Source organism: Heteronotia binoei, chromosome 5, assembly GCF_032191835.1.
Source record: "Heteronotia binoei isolate CCM8104 ecotype False Entrance Well chromosome 5, APGP_CSIRO_Hbin_v1, whole genome shotgun sequence".
Taxonomy (NCBI): Eukaryota; Metazoa; Chordata; class Lepidosauria; order Squamata; family Gekkonidae; genus Heteronotia; species Heteronotia binoei.
In genome coordinates this window covers 38962245-38980232 of record NC_083227.1, presented here as the reverse complement: position 1 = coordinate 38980232, position 17988 = coordinate 38962245, and the positions used below count along the sequence as shown (strand labels likewise).

The following is a 17988-nucleotide window of genomic DNA, read 5'->3' as shown; positions in this document are numbered from 1 at the left end:
TGAGGTAGTTTAAGCTGAGAGCACGTGGCTGGTCCACGGTCACACAGCAGGCATTCATGGTAGAGTGGTGATTCAAACCTTGGGTCTCTCAGCCAGATACTCTCTCCATCACACCACATAGGCAATGATAGGTCAAGGAGGGTGTTCAACCTGCTTTGCTTTGTAACAGAGAGGCCATTTTCCAGCCTAGGGGCTTGGGATGATAATAAACCAATCACCTATCACATCTCTCCCCTCCCCTCCTTTTGTGTTCTGCAACAACTCCACCACCCCATAGCACCTGCTTGTTTTAGTAAGCAGCAGACAGGCAAGTTTCAAGGACACATAGTTAGAATGAAACTACCATGATTCCAGAAATAGGCACACAGGAGAGTTGTGGGTATTCTCTCTAGAGAGAGGAGAGAGCATGTATGGTTGCCTCATGGCTGGGACTGAGAATACCAGGTGGCTTAAGTCATGATTTACAAACAAAGGAGGACATGGAAATGGAGCGAAAGCATTATTTTCCCAGGGGCCCACTACAAATTTGTCTCAGAGTCCTATCCTATCCATACAATCTCATGAGTCATGAAAGAGAAGTTTGTCTGTTAATTCTGAGGTGACTTGTCCTTCATTTCTGAAATCATGCCTCAGCCTATACTGGGGCAATGCTGCCATATACCTCAAATCTCTTGCAGCTTGCTATGTATTTGGTAACAATTTGGTTGGTATGTTTTGATTTTTTTTATGCTGATAGACTGCCTGGTACAGCATCTGCTTTAAATGCTGAAGGCCCCAGGCCAGGTTCAATTCCTTAATAAAAGGTAAAAGGTAGTCCCCTGTGCAAGCACCAGTCGTTTCCGACTCTGGGGTGACGTTTTCACAGCAGACTTTTTACGGGGTGGTTTTCCCATTTCCTTCCCCAGTCATCTACACTTTCCCCTAAGCAAGCTGGGTACTCATTTTACCGACCTCGGAAGGATGGAAGGCTGAGTCAACCTGGAGCCGGCTACCTGAACCAGCTTCCACTAGGATCGAACTCAGGTTGTGACCAGAGGGCTCCGACTACAGTACTGCAGCTTTACCACTCTGCACCATGGGGCTCAATTCCTTACATCTAATCTCAGCAAAGATCTATGTTTATGTGGGATCCTGGAGTAGCATTACCAGGCAGTATAGACCAGGGGTGTCAAACTCATTTGTTGTGAGGGACGGATCTAACATAAATGAGACCTTGTCAGGCTGGACCATGTGTGTCATAAGATGTAATGCCAGGTAGCAAAGAGATAAACTTCATAAAGGACACAGACAAACAAAGATTTAAAAAAAAAAACACCTTAAAATTTTATTTTTTTTATAATAAAGTTTTATTAATTATGGTTTAAATTGTATCTGTAAATGCTTTTAAATTGAATCTGTGTAAATTATTATGTTGTAAGCCGCCCTGAGACACTTCGGTGAGAAGGGCGGGATATGTCTAAATATAAATAAATAAATAAAAACATACTTAAAACATACTTAAAACATTAGCACTTGATCTTAAAGGTGCTTTCTTTGTATCTCTCCCACAGGGCCCAGGGAACAGGGCAAAGGAAGCTCTGGTTCTTTCATTCCTTCCCCAGGGGACCAGGAGAGGGAGGAGCCTCAGCCAATAGAAGGAAGAGAGGCTTGGCTCAGTAGCTCTGCTGTGTGATTGAGCAAGCTTGGCAAAGCAAGCTGTGATGCAGAAGGAAGCAAGGGAGAGGGAAACAGATGACAGCCAATCACTCAGGGGGCCTGATTTGGCCCCCAGGACACATTTGACACCCCTGGTATAGTCAGTACCACACTAGATGTGCATCACCTTCATAGGCTAGTGTGTGTATATATGTGTAGGCAGCTGTAATCCACAGTAAGCAAGCAGGCATCTTCCAAAAACTTTTTAATTTCAACGTGTTGGTTCTGGTTTAATCTTTTCTTCTGGTCCAACTCTTTGCTGGTGGAAGAGAGGGGATTTCAGCAAGTAATGCTTTTGTTTGTTTTCATCTGTTCAAGCTTTACAAGTCCCTTCTTCTACACCACTCAAGGTCCAAGAAGATGATGATATTGGATTTATATCCCGCCCTCCACTCCAGAGAGTCTCAGAGCGGCTCACAATCTCCTTTACCTTCCTCCCCCACAACAGACACCCTGTGAGGTGGGTGGGGCTGGAGAGGGCTCTCACAGCAGCTGCCCTTTCAAGGACAACCTCTGCCAGAGCTACGGCTGACCCAAGGCCATGCCAGCAGGTGCAAGTGGGGAATCAAACCTGGTTCTCCCAGATAAGAGTCTGCACACTTAACCACTACACCAAACTGAAAGGACACCAAGCTGTCCTTTCATCTGGTCACTTGACTTAGTGCAGAGGTAGCAAAACCATGCCTAGCTGCAAGACGATGCAGTTCTGAAAATGTTCTTAGAAGACAGTACAAAAAAGAAGCTTCAATTTCTATTCGCAAAACTGAGATGCATGCAGTGAGTTGACAGGGGGAGCAAGGGAAAGTGGAAGGAGCAATTTTGCTCTTCTCACTGCAGCTAAGGTTAGACAGTGCTGCTGGGGGCAGGGGAAGCGAGGAACAAATTGCTGGATCCAACCCAGCTATTCATCTGAATGCAATTTAAAACACACACACGCACCTCTCATGTGGTAACAGAAATTGCACCTGATACTGCTGAAAGTGCAATTTCACTTCGATCACAAGACTGGCTTCCAGTGCACGTGCAGAAAACCAGAGCAGCTGTGTCCCCAGGCAGCAAGTTAGGAAATGCAGTGTGCACTTGTGGTGAGGCCACATCATTCACCTCCCTTCCCCTTTTTCTGCTCAGTTCATGAACAGTCACAGTTACAGCTGGCGCTTCCAACAATGAACCAGGATACATTCAGTGTCCAGATCCAATTAAGCATGGGTGCTCCCAAGGCAGAAATATTTCCAGCAGGTACAGCCAAAACCCCTTCTCTTGAATCTGATTTCCATGGGGTGGACCTGGTCCTTCTGTAGAATTTCCAAGAAGCTGTCAACGTTCTTCTTTCAGATTTAAGCAGCAAGTTTTTATCCATATAGATGAAGATCAAGGCTTTCGTTTTAAAAGAAGCTCCAAGGACAGAGGCCATGGTAATGGCACAGTATCTGCTTTACATGCAGAAGGTCAGTTCCTGGCATCTCCAGTTAAAGAGAGGCAGGTTGTAGGTGATAAGGAAGACCTTTGCTGGAGATCCTGGACAGCCACAGAAGACAAACGTTGATCTTGATGGACCAAGGATCTATCAGTATAAGGCAGTTTCCTATGTCCATCCCCCCTTTCCTTGAGATTTCAGTGTTCTTTTTCCATTCTACTTCATGCGTCCACTCTTAGCTCTACATTTCAGCAGCTACCAATTGCAGCCAAAGGACTTCTTAACTGGTTTTCTTGGTGTAGAGTCGGGGTCACAGCTCAAATTCAAAGACTTTGTCTCAGTTTAGAACCATGGTATGTGTATAGACTAGGGGTGGCCAAACTGAGGCTTAGGAGCCACATGTGGCTCATTCACACATATTGTGTGGCCCTTGAAGCCCCCAGTATCCCATCAGCCAGCTTGGAGAAGGTACTTGTTTCTTTAAATCACTTCTCCGTGCCAAGCTAGCCGGTGGCTTGGAGAATGCATTTAAAGTTAAAGTTGCTTTCTTTCTACCTTCCTGCCTTGCAGCTCTCACACATCTGACATCCATGTCTTGTGGCTCTCACATATCTGACATCCAAGTCTTGTGGCTCTCTGATGTTTATTCTGTGTGGCTCTTACGTTAAACAAGTTTGGTCACCCCTGGTATAGACCCAGGATGTAGATCAGCACTATAACCGTGGCTGCAGGCTATCCGGACAAGCTCAGCCAAAAGGGCACAATCCATCACACAATCCTTTGGCTCAAACAGACAACTGAATAAGTTGTCCCGAGTGGGTTTTGCTTTCTTCCCCTGTGTTTTGCTCACTTTTTAAAGGAGGCACCACTTCTCAGTCCCCATTTTCCCAAATAAAGACCCAGAGACAGCCTTGCCCAAAAGTATCCTTCACATTTTAATTTAAATCAATTTATGCAACTCTGCTTGAACTATTCTCAGGGGGAGAAAAGGGGAGGAACGCCTTGTAAAATGTTACCTTGTGTTCTGTAAGAATGAGCCATGCTTTGACATATCCACACTCCCACCCCTCCACCCCCAAAACTTTAATCTTCCCGGCTGGTGGGTGGGGTGAGAAGACAGCAGCTGAGTGGGGGGAAAGGGAGCTTTTGGCTTTGGCCAACCCCCCCTTTCATTAAAGAGAGTCCTGTGAATGAGGAGAGGTCTGAGCTTCTGAGGAAGGAAGCTGGATGGTGGAGTCTCTCTGCCTCTTCTTCCTCCCGCCTCACTCCCGAGGCCGATTGATGATAACCTCGCCCAAGGCCTCCAGCACTTCCCGCTTGTAGTCCTCAAAGTCTCCGTCTATCTGGTTGATAGTCTGGTCCTCCACCACCCAGAGCTGGCAGTTGGTCTCCGTGATAAGGCGGGCATCATGGCTGACGATGATCACAGCTGGAAGAGGGAAAGGGGGGGGGCAGAGTTTTTGTGCAGCCAGAAAGAGCTTCCCCTGCCTTCCACAGAGCCGCGTCCACATTCTGGGGTGGGGAGGAGCCACCGTGGACGGACCCTGCCTGCCACCTTCTTCTTGAGAGACGGCACTGTGTATTAATTTATTTACTTTATTTATACCCTGCCTTTCTCCCCAATGGGCACTCAAAGCAGTTCAGATTGTTCCTCTCCTCCATTTTATCCCCAGAATGATCCCTTTGAGATATGTTCGGTTAAAAGTGTGTGACTGGCCCAAGGCCACGCAGCAAGCTTCCATGGCATAAGCAGGGATTTGAACCTGGCTCTCCCAGATCCCAGTCTGACACTGCAACCAGTGCACTCTATGGGTGTGTCTCCTAAGCAATGCTCCCTCTAAGTTGCGGAGCCTTGTGAACAAAAATTCTTTGTGAACTACTGGCATTAAAGTTGTGGGCTACTGCATAAATTAGTTTGCTCTGGGGCCATTTTTCCTGAGCTAGGACAAAAATGTGTGAGCCAGAGGCTAAAAAATTGTGAACTAGCTCACACTAACTCAGCTTAGAGGGAACACTGGTCTTCAGTGCCATCAAGTCAGTTTTGGACTTATGGTGACCCCCATGAATTAATGACCTCCAAAATGTCCTACCACTAACAGCCTTGCTCAGGTCAACCACTATACTGCCAGGGAAGGGCAGAAGGCCTACAGCCCACTCTAACCATCTCTCCATGTATGACAGAATCAAACTGATGCTTCTTTTCTTTTCTGATCATTAGATGTAGACCCTTTGGCCAGGGTCTAAAGAGCCCTTTAGGCACCTGCACGGCCTTGAAAATACTGGAGTTTCCTCCATCGCTTCCCCCCCAGCAACAGCGCCATGCACTCACTGAAAATTCTATTAATCCTAATGGCTGCTTATTAAGCAATGGGGCAAGGGATGAAAGAAAGCCAAAAATGTGCTGGCTGGAAGCTCTGCTACACACACAGCTCTCGAGAGTGCAGTTGTTTTCCACAAGCTGCAGCCATCCTAGCCCTGCTAAACCAGTATCCTGTTTCCTGAAAGCCAGTTTGGTGTAGTAGTTAAGTGTGTGGACTCTCAATCGGGAGAACCGGGTTTGATTCCCCACTCCTCTGCTTACAGCTGCTGGAGTGGGCTTGGGTTAGCCATAGCTATTGCAGGAGTTGTCCTTGAAAGGGCAGCTGCTGTGAGCGCCCTCTCAGTCCCACCCACCTCACAGGGTGTCTGTTGTGAGGGAAGAAGATAAATGAGATTGTAAGCCGCTCTGAGTCTCTAATTCAGAGAGAAGGGGGGGATATAAATTTGCAGTCTTTAGTCTTCTTCCAGAAGTAACCAGCCAGATGCTTTGAGGAAGCCTGCAAGCAATCCCTCCCCAGTTATCTATTTCCAGTGCCAGATACTCACAGGTATAGTGCCCTTGAACATGGAGTTTCCATTTATGGCTAATAGCTGCCAAGAGTACTAAATTAGATTTTGTCTAATTTCCCTTTTAAAGCTAGTGCTCATCACTGAATCTGGTGGCATTGCATAAACTCTCTTCTGCTCATCTTGAATCTATTGCTAATAACTGAACTCTCAGCCTAGCGCTGCCACCTAGTGGTGAATCAAGAATGAGGATGGGATAGAGCATAGGCATTCATGGGTCAGAGGCAGGCTCACAGGCTATAAGGGACACCCAAGTTGCAAACCTTCACTCTGCCATCAAGCCACTAGGTGACTCTTGGCCAGTCACAGTCGAACCTACCCCACAGAGCTGTTGTAATGATAAAGTGAGGGAGGGGGGAAGGGACTAGGTACACCACCAAGCACTTCCTTGGAGGAAGAGTAGGTGTATAAACTAAGTTAATAAATATTTAGAAAATAAATGTCTCCAAGAAAGAGCAAATTAAACTTTATTTTTTTAAAGTACCCCTTCTTTTTTTTTTTTGCATTGGGACTTTCAGTTCCCCCTTGTTTGCTTGCTGCCAGATTTGAGTCCTAGCTAGAAGTTCTATGGAGAACTATCAGTGTGGCAGTTTAGCACTGGTGGCATTCCCACAGGACAACACATCCAGGGAGTAGAGAAGAGCATGGTGCCCAGCAGGGCTTCCCATCACGCCTACTAATGCCAGTTGTGGCCTGCACAAGATTTAAAGATGGCCTTGTGCCTCCCCCCTTACTGTTCTTTTGTCCCCCCCCCCCACAGATTGTATCACAAGGCTATCACCTACCCCCTTTGTATTCATTGATGGCATCTCCCAAGGCATCGATGGACTCGATATCCAGGTTATTCGTTGGTTCATCCTGGGCAGGGATGGGGAAGAGGAAGCAGGAAAGAGGAAACATTCACTTGAGGGGGGAGAGAGAAAGACTCTTGGCTTCTCATTGGTCTACCTGAGTCATGAGGTGGGAGGGCTCAGGAGCAATACTCCCTCTACACGGTGGAGTCTTCTGAGAAAAAGTTCTACTTCATGAGCTAGTGACATTAAAGTGGTGAGCTCCTGCATAAATTAGCTTGCTCTGGGGCCATTTTTCCAGAGCTAAAAAAAAGGTGTCAGCTGGAGGCTAAAAAACTGTGAGATAGCTCAGTCTAACTCAGCTTAGAGGGAACACTACTCAGGAGTTGCCTGGCAAATACCAGGATCCAAAAAACCAAAGCCCAGTTCAGAGAGGCACTACCACCTAGAGGCCCCCTCGAGGGAGTCATTTCTAGGCACTAAGAAAAACAGCAACAGAACAAGGCCCACTTCTTATTGAGGTGGGAACTCCACATCTGGGCTGGGTACAGGGTTTCCAACTCTGGTTTAGGAAATTCCTGAAAATTTGGGGGTGGAGCCTTGGAAGGGACCTCGGGGGGGGGGAACTGCTATCATCACAGCCAACTTATGACAAGGCAAGAGACATTCAGAGGTGGTTTTTGCCATTGTCTGCCTCTGCATAGCAACCCTGATATTTCTCCCATCCAAATAACCAGTTTCCGAGATCTGATGAGACTGGACCAGCCTGGGTTACCCGGGTCAGAGCCAGCAGGGCGTAATGCTTCAAAACCCACCCCCTAAAGCTTTAGTTTCATCACACGATCAGTTTTAATTCCAAGAGATCTCAGGGCCCCCATGAAGGTTGGCAAATTGAGCTATGTGGCTTCAGACTGCCCATGGGGTTCAAATGATTGACTGCTCCTCCATACAAAAACATTGCTTGCACATAGAGTACAGCTTTTTTCCCTTCTAGCATACTCTCGTCTAGGTGTAGGAATCTTTTTTTAAGAACATAAGAGAAGCCATGTTGGATCAGGCCAATGGCCCATCCAGTCCAACACTCTGTGTCACACAGTGGCCAAAAAACCAAATGCCATCAGGAGGTCCACCAGTGGGGCCAGGACACTAGAAGCCCCCCCCCCCCCCCTGCACCAAGAATACAGAGCATCACTGCCCCAGAAAGAGAGTTCCAACAACACACTGTGGCTAATAGCTGCTGATGGACCTCTGCTCCACATGTTTAGCCAATCCCCTCTTGAAGCTGTCTATGCTTGTAGCCACCACCACCTCCTGTGGCAGTGAATTCCATGCGTTAATCACCCTTTGGGTGAAGAAGTACTTCCTATTATCTGTTCGGACTGCTCAGCAATTTCATTGAGCGTCCACGAGTTCTCATATTGTGAGAAAGGGAGAAAAGGACTTCTTTCTCTACCTTCTCCATCCCATGCATAATCTTGTAAACCTCTATCATGTCACACCTCAGTCGACATTTCTCCAAGCTAAAGAGCCCCAATCGTTTTAACCTTTCTTCATAGGGAAAGTGTTTTTTATGAAGCACTTCATCACACAAGCTGTTCCAAGAGAACCTGCCTGCAGAATTACTGCCTTTTGTAAATAATAATAATAATTATTATTATTATTTCATTTATACCTCGCCTTCCTCCCTAGTGGGGACCCAAAGTGGTTTATGTCATTCTCTTCTCCTCCCGTTTACCTTCACAGTAGGTCTGGCTGACAGCACAGGACTGACCCAAGGTAAGCCAGCTACCTTCTGCGATACAGGGAAGATTTCAATCTGGATCTACACTTTCCAGGCTCTCATCAAAAGAGCCTCTGCTGTGGGTTCCCACTTAACAGATACAAGGTCTGGCTAGGACAGTATAGAGGAGACCAAACAGGAGTGCTGGCCAACAGTCCAATGCCCCCCCTCCCCAAAAAAACCCTGATCAAGTTTTTTAAAAAACACATTCTAAAACAGAGGCTAAATGGCTGTCTGACAGAAATGCTGATTTTGTGACTTAGGCAGATCACAATGGGGAGAGCAGGAAGGGTTGCACTGGGGCTTAGTTCTCGTGGCCCTTCTTACATGCCCAGGGAAATGCTGATCATCACTTTGGGGTCAGGAAGCAATTTTCTTCCAGGTCAGTTTGGCCAGGGATCCTGGAGGGTTTTTTGCCATCTTCAAGGCATGGAACAGGGGTCACTGAGTTTCCTGCATTGTGCAAGGGGGTTGGACTAGATGACCCTGGAGATCTATGATTCTGTAAGTTTCTGCAGCAAGTAGAAAAGCAACTCAGATAAGTTTATTTGTGGCACCTAGGCCAGATGGTAGAAGGGTAGGGAGGCAAGCCCAAAACACCAGGTGCCCTGCTTTGCAGAAATGCATTGCATTATTAAAGGTATTCCCCCCCCCCCCCACACACACAACGCTCTACTCCTTTCCGTTAAACGAACTCACCAAAACGAGGACGTCTGGCTCCCTGCATGCCAGTTCAGCAAACACCACACGGGCTTTCTGTCCCCCTGGAGAAGTAAACAAACAAGCAAGCAAGAGTAAGGACAGATGATGAAATAGCTGGAAGAAATCCTCTCTGCCAAGTTGGTTGGGGAGGAGAGCCTATCCTTCCAAAGTGACCAAGGACAATAAGCAACAACCCAACTCCTGCCCATATAAGCTCTCACACAGTTGTCCCACACAACTCCTGGGGAGCTTTGCAAACTGCTCATCTTCATCCTGGCATTACTGTGCCACTATATGAATCTAGAAGGGAGATGTTCATTTTGTACCAAGCTTACTTTGCAGTCCAAGAATACAACACACACACACTTGGGTCACACTCCTGTTGTTCCATAGAGACATCAAGCACTGCTGAACCCTCACAGTTCCGAGAAAAGAGCCAGAAAGATTCAAGAACTGTGGGAGACTTGGGAATGCACCTGGGAGCCAAAGTTTCCTTAGCCCTGCGCAAGCCCTTGGCCTTTGTCAGCTCCCAATGCCTGCCTGCACCATTAAGTTTTCCAGCCATATGCTTCCTCATCTCTAGGAAAGTTTTTTGCCATCACAACACAACTGACATATGGCTACCCCAAAGGGCTTTCAAAGCAAGAGACGAACAGAGGCGGTTTGCCATTGCCTGTTTCTGCGTAGCAGCCCTGGACTTCCTTGGTCTCCCATCCAAGTACAAACCAGGGCTGACCCTACTTAGTTTCTGAGATCAAGCTGGGTCTTTTGCACCAGTAGCCCTTTGACCCAAGCCCAACCTCCCTGTAGGCCCTTTGGCCCTCTTCCCCAGAAGCCGACCACCCTCATACCAGAGAGTTTGCAGATCTGGATGGTGTGGGCATGGCTCTCCAGGCCAAAACGCCCAAGGCATTTGCGCGCATCCTGGTAGGGCAGGTTGAAGTTACGCTGCAGGTACTCTGTTGCCGTCTCCTGCATGTTCAGCTGATCGGCATACTGCTGGTTGAAGAACCCAATTTTCTATCAAGAGAAAAAACAGAAGAGAATATATTAGGTCCAAAAGGGGGTGCTTAGCTAGCCCAGGTATCGCTGCTTCCAAGCCTAGAATGGGGTTTGCTTGATCTGACCTCAGGCCAGAAGATGCTGGTTTGCGGAAAAAACTCAAAATCACAACACTGATACTCACTGTAATGTAAGTGAAAGGATTTACTGAACTACAGAAGACAGGAAAGCAGAGGGTAATTTATTTATTTATTATTTATAAGAGGGAGACCTGCTCACCCCCACCCCACACTTTAGCTTTCTCAAACTCTTTCCCACCTTCCCCAGAAGATCCTTACGGTGTCGCCAATACTCACTAGTCTGTGATTCTTTCTCATTTCTCCTCTTGTCTGGAAAGATATGAAAGGGGAGGGGGAGAAAGGTTAGGTTTGTACTCCATCCAAATGTACATTTCTGTGAAGATTTCAGACAGAGATCTCGCTAAAAACATGATCCACCCTCCAAGAGGGTCAAAAGGCAGCCTCTTGGTGTAGTGAGCCAGTTTGGTGTAGTGGTTAAGTGTGTGGACTCTTATCTGGGATAACCGGGTTTGATTCCCCAGTCCTTTGCTTGCAGCTGCAGAAGTGGCCTTGGATCAGCCATAACTCTCACAGAGTTGTCCTTGAAAGGGCAGCTGCTGTGAGAGTCCTCTCAGCCCCACCTATCTCACAGAGTATCTGCTGTGGGGGGTGGGAAAGGTAAAGGAGATTGTGACCGCTCTGAGACTCTGAGATTAAGAGTATAGGGCAGGATATAATATCCTCCTCCTGTGGGAGAGCTCAGTTGGCACTTTGACTAGAAAAATCCCTTGTTCAGCTGTAAGATCTAAAAGGGCTTTTTTAGGAGCAACAGTAGAGATTTAACCTGGCTTCTGCTAGCCTGTCTGTGTTTATTTTGGATTAAGAATGCCGGGCCTGTTGACTGGAGTATCAGAAAGCAAAGCTGGTGAGGTGGCATACCAGAACTGCCCTCTTTCATCTTCAGCTTTAGGAGGATACTGAGGTGTAGCTGCCAAGAGAACGACTCAAGTCAGCAGAGGGCAACTTCAGCAGAGGGCACATCAGGGAGGCAAAATCGCCACTGTGTGTCTCATTACTGACAATCTCCAGACCATCAGCCCTAAAACTCACAAATGGCAGGTGAAGATTGGCACTTTATGAGAGAAAGGTCTCCTGGAACCTCAGAGGCTGGACTGAGTTTGCCAAGACAACAGGCCGGCTTGCAAGCTGTACAAAGGAAAGCCCAGGCTTCACTTGAGAGCGTGTACTAGGCATCCAAAGGCCCCAGGTTCAACCATTGGTATTTCCTTACAAAGATCCACCTAAGATTTTGACACTCAAAGTGGACAATACTAACCTAGATGGACCAATGGCCTGGCATTAAAGGTATTACAATGGCCTCATACAATGTGGCCAGTTTGTAAGCTGCATGCACCTCATGTGGTATGTGTGTTTGGTGGGTTAACTTCTCCTTCAAGAAACCACTGTGTTTTTACACTGATTTTTGGGACATATCCAGAGAACTCCTTAGCACTGCTTAAGTGGCAGTGATCATTCAGGACTGTATTGCTGGGTGTATATTTAAAGACCACTTAAAAACAGAGTGGGAGGAGCTACAGAGTGAAGGCCCAAATACGAAAAGCAGATATAAGGTTCTCTTACCGGCGGCAATTTCCCTGTAAGCAGCAGCAGCAGCGTACTCTTTCCCACACCATTGGGGCCCACGATACAGACTTGGGGTGGAGGGAAGAGAAGAAGAGAAAGCATTAACATTTCATTTCCTGCAGTGTGTTAGTCTAGCTTGGAGGCTCCCCACTTTCCTTGGCTCCTATGTGCAGGACTAAAGGTTTGGTAGGCCACAATGTAGAAGGGCAGGAGGGTAAAGTTTTAAATGTTAAGAACATTACAGAAAAACTTGTTTCATTTTGCTTTAATGAGAACGCTGTATTTCCCCTGGGAGTACGGCTAGATCCTGGCCTACAGTTGGAGGCTCAGATCTCCCCTGTGGCATGTTCTCGCAGCTTCTGCTGATATCCCAGCTACAGCTGTTCCTCAGAAAGCCTGATCAGGCTACGGTGATCCATGCTTTGTTACATCCAGGTTTAGATTGCTGTAATGCACTTTATGCAGGGCTGCCTTTGAAAATGATCCAGAAGCTTCAGCTCTTTCAAAATGCAGGAGCCAGGCTATTGTCAGCAGCAAGATACAGAGACTGTACCCCAGCCCTGAAAGATTTGCACTGGCTGCAAATTTGATTCCAGGCACAATACAAAATGCAGGTTCTTTAAAGTTCTAACTAGCTTAGAGTACTTATATGACTGCTTCCTCCCGTGTTGTCCAGTCCTCCAGTGCCTTACAAGCCCTACTCTTTGTTCCCCCATCTTCAGAGGTAAAGCAGGTGACAACCACAGACAGGGCTTTTTTAGTAGTGGCACCTCACTTACAGAATGCTTGTCCTCTTGAGGCTTGCCTGGTATCTCTCTTGCTTTCTTTTAGGTGCCAGAGCAAAACATTTCTGTTCAACGAGGCTTTTAATTAAGGGGTTACTCTTTTTACAGTATTTTAGTTTGGAAACTTATTTTAAGCTGCTAGTGGTCTCTTTCTGGTCTGTTTTCAATGCTGGGCTGGGTTTTAATTAATACCTTTTTATGTTTTGTTTGTATTATTTTATTTTGTAAGCTGCCTCTTGGAGGCTCCTGGAAAGGTGGTGTAGAATTATTATAAGCAAATAAATTAATAACTTGGAATTTATGGTGGAGGGTATAAAGAATAAAATAATTAAATAAATAAAATGAACCAGCACACGGATGTAGTAATGAGAGGGAGGCAGAGTTATTATCACAATGACTCTCTTTGGATCACTCACTTCGAGACTCCAGGTCAATTCCAAAGTCCAGATTTTTGAAGAGAGGCTTCTGTCCTTCATAGCTAAAGTCCACACCTATAAGGAAGAACAAAGATGGGAAAGTGGGAAATAAAGGGAAAAAAGAATTCAGTTTGGAGGTGATATACCGCACCCCCCCTCCAACGATGACTGCCAAGACCTCTGGTAGAAATGACTCGGAATCTACCAACCCCAGGAGCAGCAAACTGCAGAGAACACAATCACACAATGCAACTGTAGTTCAGTCTTTCAAATCCTTTCAAAAAGATGGCAACTACCAACTTTAAAATTATATCAGGAAGCAGTTTGTTTAGTGTGGATAAAAGAATGGATAACACTGTTAAACAAAAAACTCTTAGTGCTGGAAGGTCACGGAAATAAATTTGGCTGGCACATGTATTTGTATTATGGAAAAAAGAAGATGGACAGTTTTTCCTCTCACCATTATATAAGAAATAATTTGCTAAATACATGGATGTAATATAAGAAATATGGAGATGAGAAGACCGTTATGGATAGTGCCAGCTGAAGTAATACAAATAACGGCTGAGATAGGTGAAGAAAAGTGGTTGTCATATAATCAACTATTAAAAATACAAAGTGGCAAAATAGAATTGAAAACTGCTGAAGAGTTGAATAATAAATATGATTGGTTCCAAATGCAACAAATAAAGAGCTTGGTGGATAACGATATCAAAACTGAAGGAATAAGAAAAGAACAAACAGAAATGGAAAAAGTTCTGCTTGGAGATAATGAAAAATTAATTTCAAAAATATATAAATTACTTTTGAAATGGTCTACAGAGGATGAAGTAGTGAAATCTCAAATGATTAAATGGGCAATTAATGTAAATAAAGAAATACAGATGGAAACTTGGGAATACTTGTGGAAGAATTCTATGAAGCTCTCGACGTGTCATAGTATTAAAGAGAACTGTTTTAAAATGATGTATAGGTGGTATATGACTCCTAAAAAATTGGCAAAGATGAACAATAAGATGCCAGACAGATGTTGGAAATGTAAAAAACATGAAGGTTCTTTCTACCATATGTGGTGGACTTGTGAAAGAGCAAAAAAGTATTGGCAGATGATTCAGCAAGAAATTTCTAAGATCTTGGGATATGAATTTAAGAAAGTTGCAGAGACTTTTCTATTGGGATTACAAATGGAAAAATTTCTAAAAGAAGATAGAACTGTAATTTGGTACTTGCTTTCAGCTGCTAGGACGTTATATGCGCAGTTGTGGAAGCAAGAAAAAATACCAGAGAAATGGGATTGGATTATAAAAGTTATGACATGGAGTGAAATGGATAAATTAACAAGAATATTAAGAGACTATGATTTAGAAGTTTTTAAGATGGAGTGGGAAAAGTTTAGAAGATATGTAGAAAAAGAGTGGAAAATAAAAGGACATTGGACAATTTTTGATGATTAAGTTTTAAAAAGAAGAAGAATATAAATTTTTGTTTTAACAGTTAAGGGTACCTTTAAATATTTGCATTTTAAGTAAATAACACCGGTGGGGGTCAAGTAACGGGGGGAGGGGTAAGTAGAAAGTAATATATGGGATAGATAAAAGAAGTTTTTAAAGATGCAAAAAATAGATTACCATATGTTACCAATAAAATTGTTTTAACCAGAAAAAGATGGCAATCACGCTCATGAAACACTAGTCCTGCCTCCAAAGAGATAGTACCAATGCTCTGCACACATGGGCTGGTATACTACACTACGCAAGCAACAGCTGTGCTTGTGGAAGGAAGCTTTCCAGCCCCCCCTCCACTCTTGCCCCAATCTACCATGCCCTCCTCCTTCAAAAAGTATGCCAGTTCACCCTCAAAAGGTAAATCACTCCCCTGATTAAGGAAATGGCAGTATGTGTGATGCCCCCTACTGTTCAATTGACATAATGCCTCAGAGCCACCTTTCCCAAAGTCACCCACTCCATTCCAGGCCACAGTTCCTCCCCCAGCCCCAACTCCAATCCTGAGGAAAGGCAGGCTTCTTACCATGTAGTCCCAGAATGGGCGGGCTGAGAGGTGGTGGGTTCGGAAAGGTAAATTTCACAGTGTACTCCTTGGGCCGCTTCAGTAGCTCGGGGGCTTCGTTGGCCTCTTCATCCGGGTTCTTCTTGCGGCACTTCTGTTGCTTGCGGGTCAAAGCCTCCTTTGTCTGTTTTTCCTGATCAAAGAACAAAGCAAGTTAACGCTCTGGATTGAAAAGGTTACCAGATGCCCAGTCTTGGCCACCGTGCCCCAAACACAAACATTTTGGGAGATCCACTAAGAGCCACAGCAGTTAATAGAATCAATCCACATTTCCACTGTCCTGTAGGAAAACCCTCACTTTTACACCTTTAAGGGCAAGCTGAAGGCCAAGGATCAGTTCTCCCTATTTTTATACTGTTTCCTGGGAATGAGAACCTGACCAGTAGAATTACAGATGCTAAAGCTCAGGGTACAAGTTCTCTGTAGCAACCCCAACAGACCAGGGCAGCCCAATCTCAGCAGAGCTTGCAAGTTAAGTAGGGTTGGTACTTGGATGGGAGACCATAAAGAAAAGATTGGTGATGCAGAGGCAGGCAGCGGCAAGCCACCTCTGCTTACCTCTCACCTTGAAAACCAGCAAGGTGGAATTTCACCTTTCAGCATGTGTCAGTGATTCAGTGGCACACTTTACAAGTTCTCTTCCCTCAAGCGACAGAACTGCCAGGAAGCCCCACAGCACATGACACAATACTGTGACATGCTGGTCCCTGGTCACCGGCTCCCAGGACAGAATCCAAACTTACTGCCTGCTTGGTGGACTTCCCTCCAGCCTTGAGATCCTTCAGCTTCTTCTCTTGTTTCTCGTACTGTTTGAGTAGCTCCTTCTGCTTCTGCTGATACATCTTCTTGAAGGTCACTGAAAACGAAACCAGGAAAGGGGAAAGCCTTTAACAAAAGCACTGGCTTGCTGGATCTGATCTATCTCATCTACACTGCTGTCTCCCACTGAGGCCAGCCAGACAACCCGGGAAAGACCACACGAAGGAAGAGACTCTGCTCCAAGCCTTTTTTTTTGGTAGCAGGAGCTCCTTTGCATATTAGGCCAAACCCCCCTGATGTAGCTAGTTCTCCAAGAGCTTTCAAAAAAGAGCCTTGTAAGCTCTTGGGAGGATTGGCTACATCGGGGTGTGTGGCCTAATATGCAAAGAAGCTCCTGCTAGAATTCCACCCCTGGCTTACACCCTCCTGATGTAGCCAATCCTCCAAGAGCTTACAGTAGGCCCTGTAAGAAAAGCCTTGTAGAAAAAGCCCTGCTCTGCCCTATGATATGGCATCAGCATTGTGATGTATGTGTCTTTAAGTAGGAGCATTTCCATCCCATTGTTTAGAGTGGGATGGTTGGAGGACTCTCTGGCTACATGCTGCTTGTTGTTGGCTCTCCTTCCTGGTGTTTCGTCTTTGCCAATAAAGCTGTGCTGTAAACAACAACTGGGTGTTGTTGTTCATCGTTCCTGGGTGCCGAACACTACAAGCATGGCCTGGTAATCTGAAGTATGCTGCCTCTTAACATGGAGAATGCCATATTCACTATTACAGCCAGTGATGGAGACCTACTCTCCATCAACAATCTTACAGAACCTTAGAGCTGGATGGCGTCTCCAGGGTCATCTAGTCCAACCCCCTGCACAATGAGGAAACTCACAAATACCCCCCTCCCAAATTAATGCCAAATGGCTGGGAGGGAACCTTTCCTGGAACTCCACCACAGATTATCAAGGTATCCTTAGAAAAATCACTTAAATAAAATGCTTAGTTGAGCCAAGGCTTGTTGGCACTGAGCTCTGAAGCTTCTGGAATGATCACAGATTTCCTAGAAAAGTTTTTTGGTGAGACCCAGTAGAGTGCAATGATTAGAGTGCCAGACCAGGGTCTGACAGATCCCGATTCAAATCCCCACTGGAAAACCTTGGGCCCATCATCAGACTCTCACAGCCTCACGTACCTCTGAGAGTTGTTGTGAGGGTAAAACGGGTAGGAGAAATACATATAACACTTTGAGCTCCTTGGGTGAAAGACAAGATAGAAATGAGAAACTTGCATGGCCGGGGGAAAAGGGGCAGAGGAGAAGGAGGAGGAGAAGAAGCAGGAGAAGGAGGAGAAGAAGAAAAAGGAGGAGCATCTCAGTGTGGTCACAATCTCCTTTACCTTCCCCCCCGCAACAGACACCCTGTGAGGTGAGAGGGGCTGAGAGAGCTCTCACAGAAGCTGCCCTTTCAAGGACAACTTCCGTGAGATCTATGGCTGTCCCAAGGCCATTCCAGCAACTGCAAGTGGAGGACTGGGGAATCAAACTTGGTTCTCCCAGATAAGAGTCTGCACACTTAACCACTACACCAAACTGGCTCTAAGTGGTCTACTACTAAGACTCCAATCCTAGAACTTGTTCTTCTCCCAAACTGCCTCCTAGATTGAGAATAGGGCTTCCAGGATGACTCAAAACCTTACGGTATTCCCCCCATGCATGCTTTATTAAAATACAGGTCTCTCAATGGCACCTTTCATCAATACAGAATACAAATGGGGAGGGGGGCGCTAGAATTCTGTCTCAATTTCTGCATTTTTAAAAAACACATGGAACTTCAATGCAAGGAGGGATGTTATGACAATCACAAGGCTGCCTGAAAAAATCTAAAAGTACTTGGAAGTAAAATTGCAAAGTGTATTCAAGCCTCCTCTGTTTGCTTGAGGCAACTCTAAAAGGGACAGTTATTGTGGCTTTTTCATGAGGCAGGTTAAGGTCATAC

The 17988-nt window shown here is 45.6% G+C and overlaps 1 protein-coding gene across 1 annotated transcript in view; it reads right to left on the bottom strand.

The window, feature by feature from the left end:
* Positions 1–4023: 4023 nt before the first annotated feature.
* The window catches only part of ABCF1 (ATP binding cassette subfamily F member 1), a 43047-nt gene continuing 29082 nt past the window's right edge, over positions 4024–17988 (bottom strand). Inside the window, exons 20-28 of the mRNA XM_060239201.1 lie at positions 15988–16100; positions 15206–15377; positions 13178–13252; positions 11974–12044; positions 10630–10662; positions 10123–10291; positions 9269–9333; positions 6784–6856; positions 4024–4541 (exon numbers count right to left, since the gene is read on the bottom strand). Coding sequence (XP_060095184.1) covers positions 4375–4541; positions 6784–6856; positions 9269–9333; positions 10123–10291; positions 10630–10662; positions 11974–12044; positions 13178–13252; positions 15206–15377; positions 15988–16100 — 938 coding nt within the window. The 3' untranslated portion in view covers positions 4024–4374. The remainder of the gene's footprint in view (positions 4542–6783; positions 6857–9268; positions 9334–10122; positions 10292–10629; positions 10663–11973; positions 12045–13177; positions 13253–15205; positions 15378–15987; positions 16101–17988) is intronic.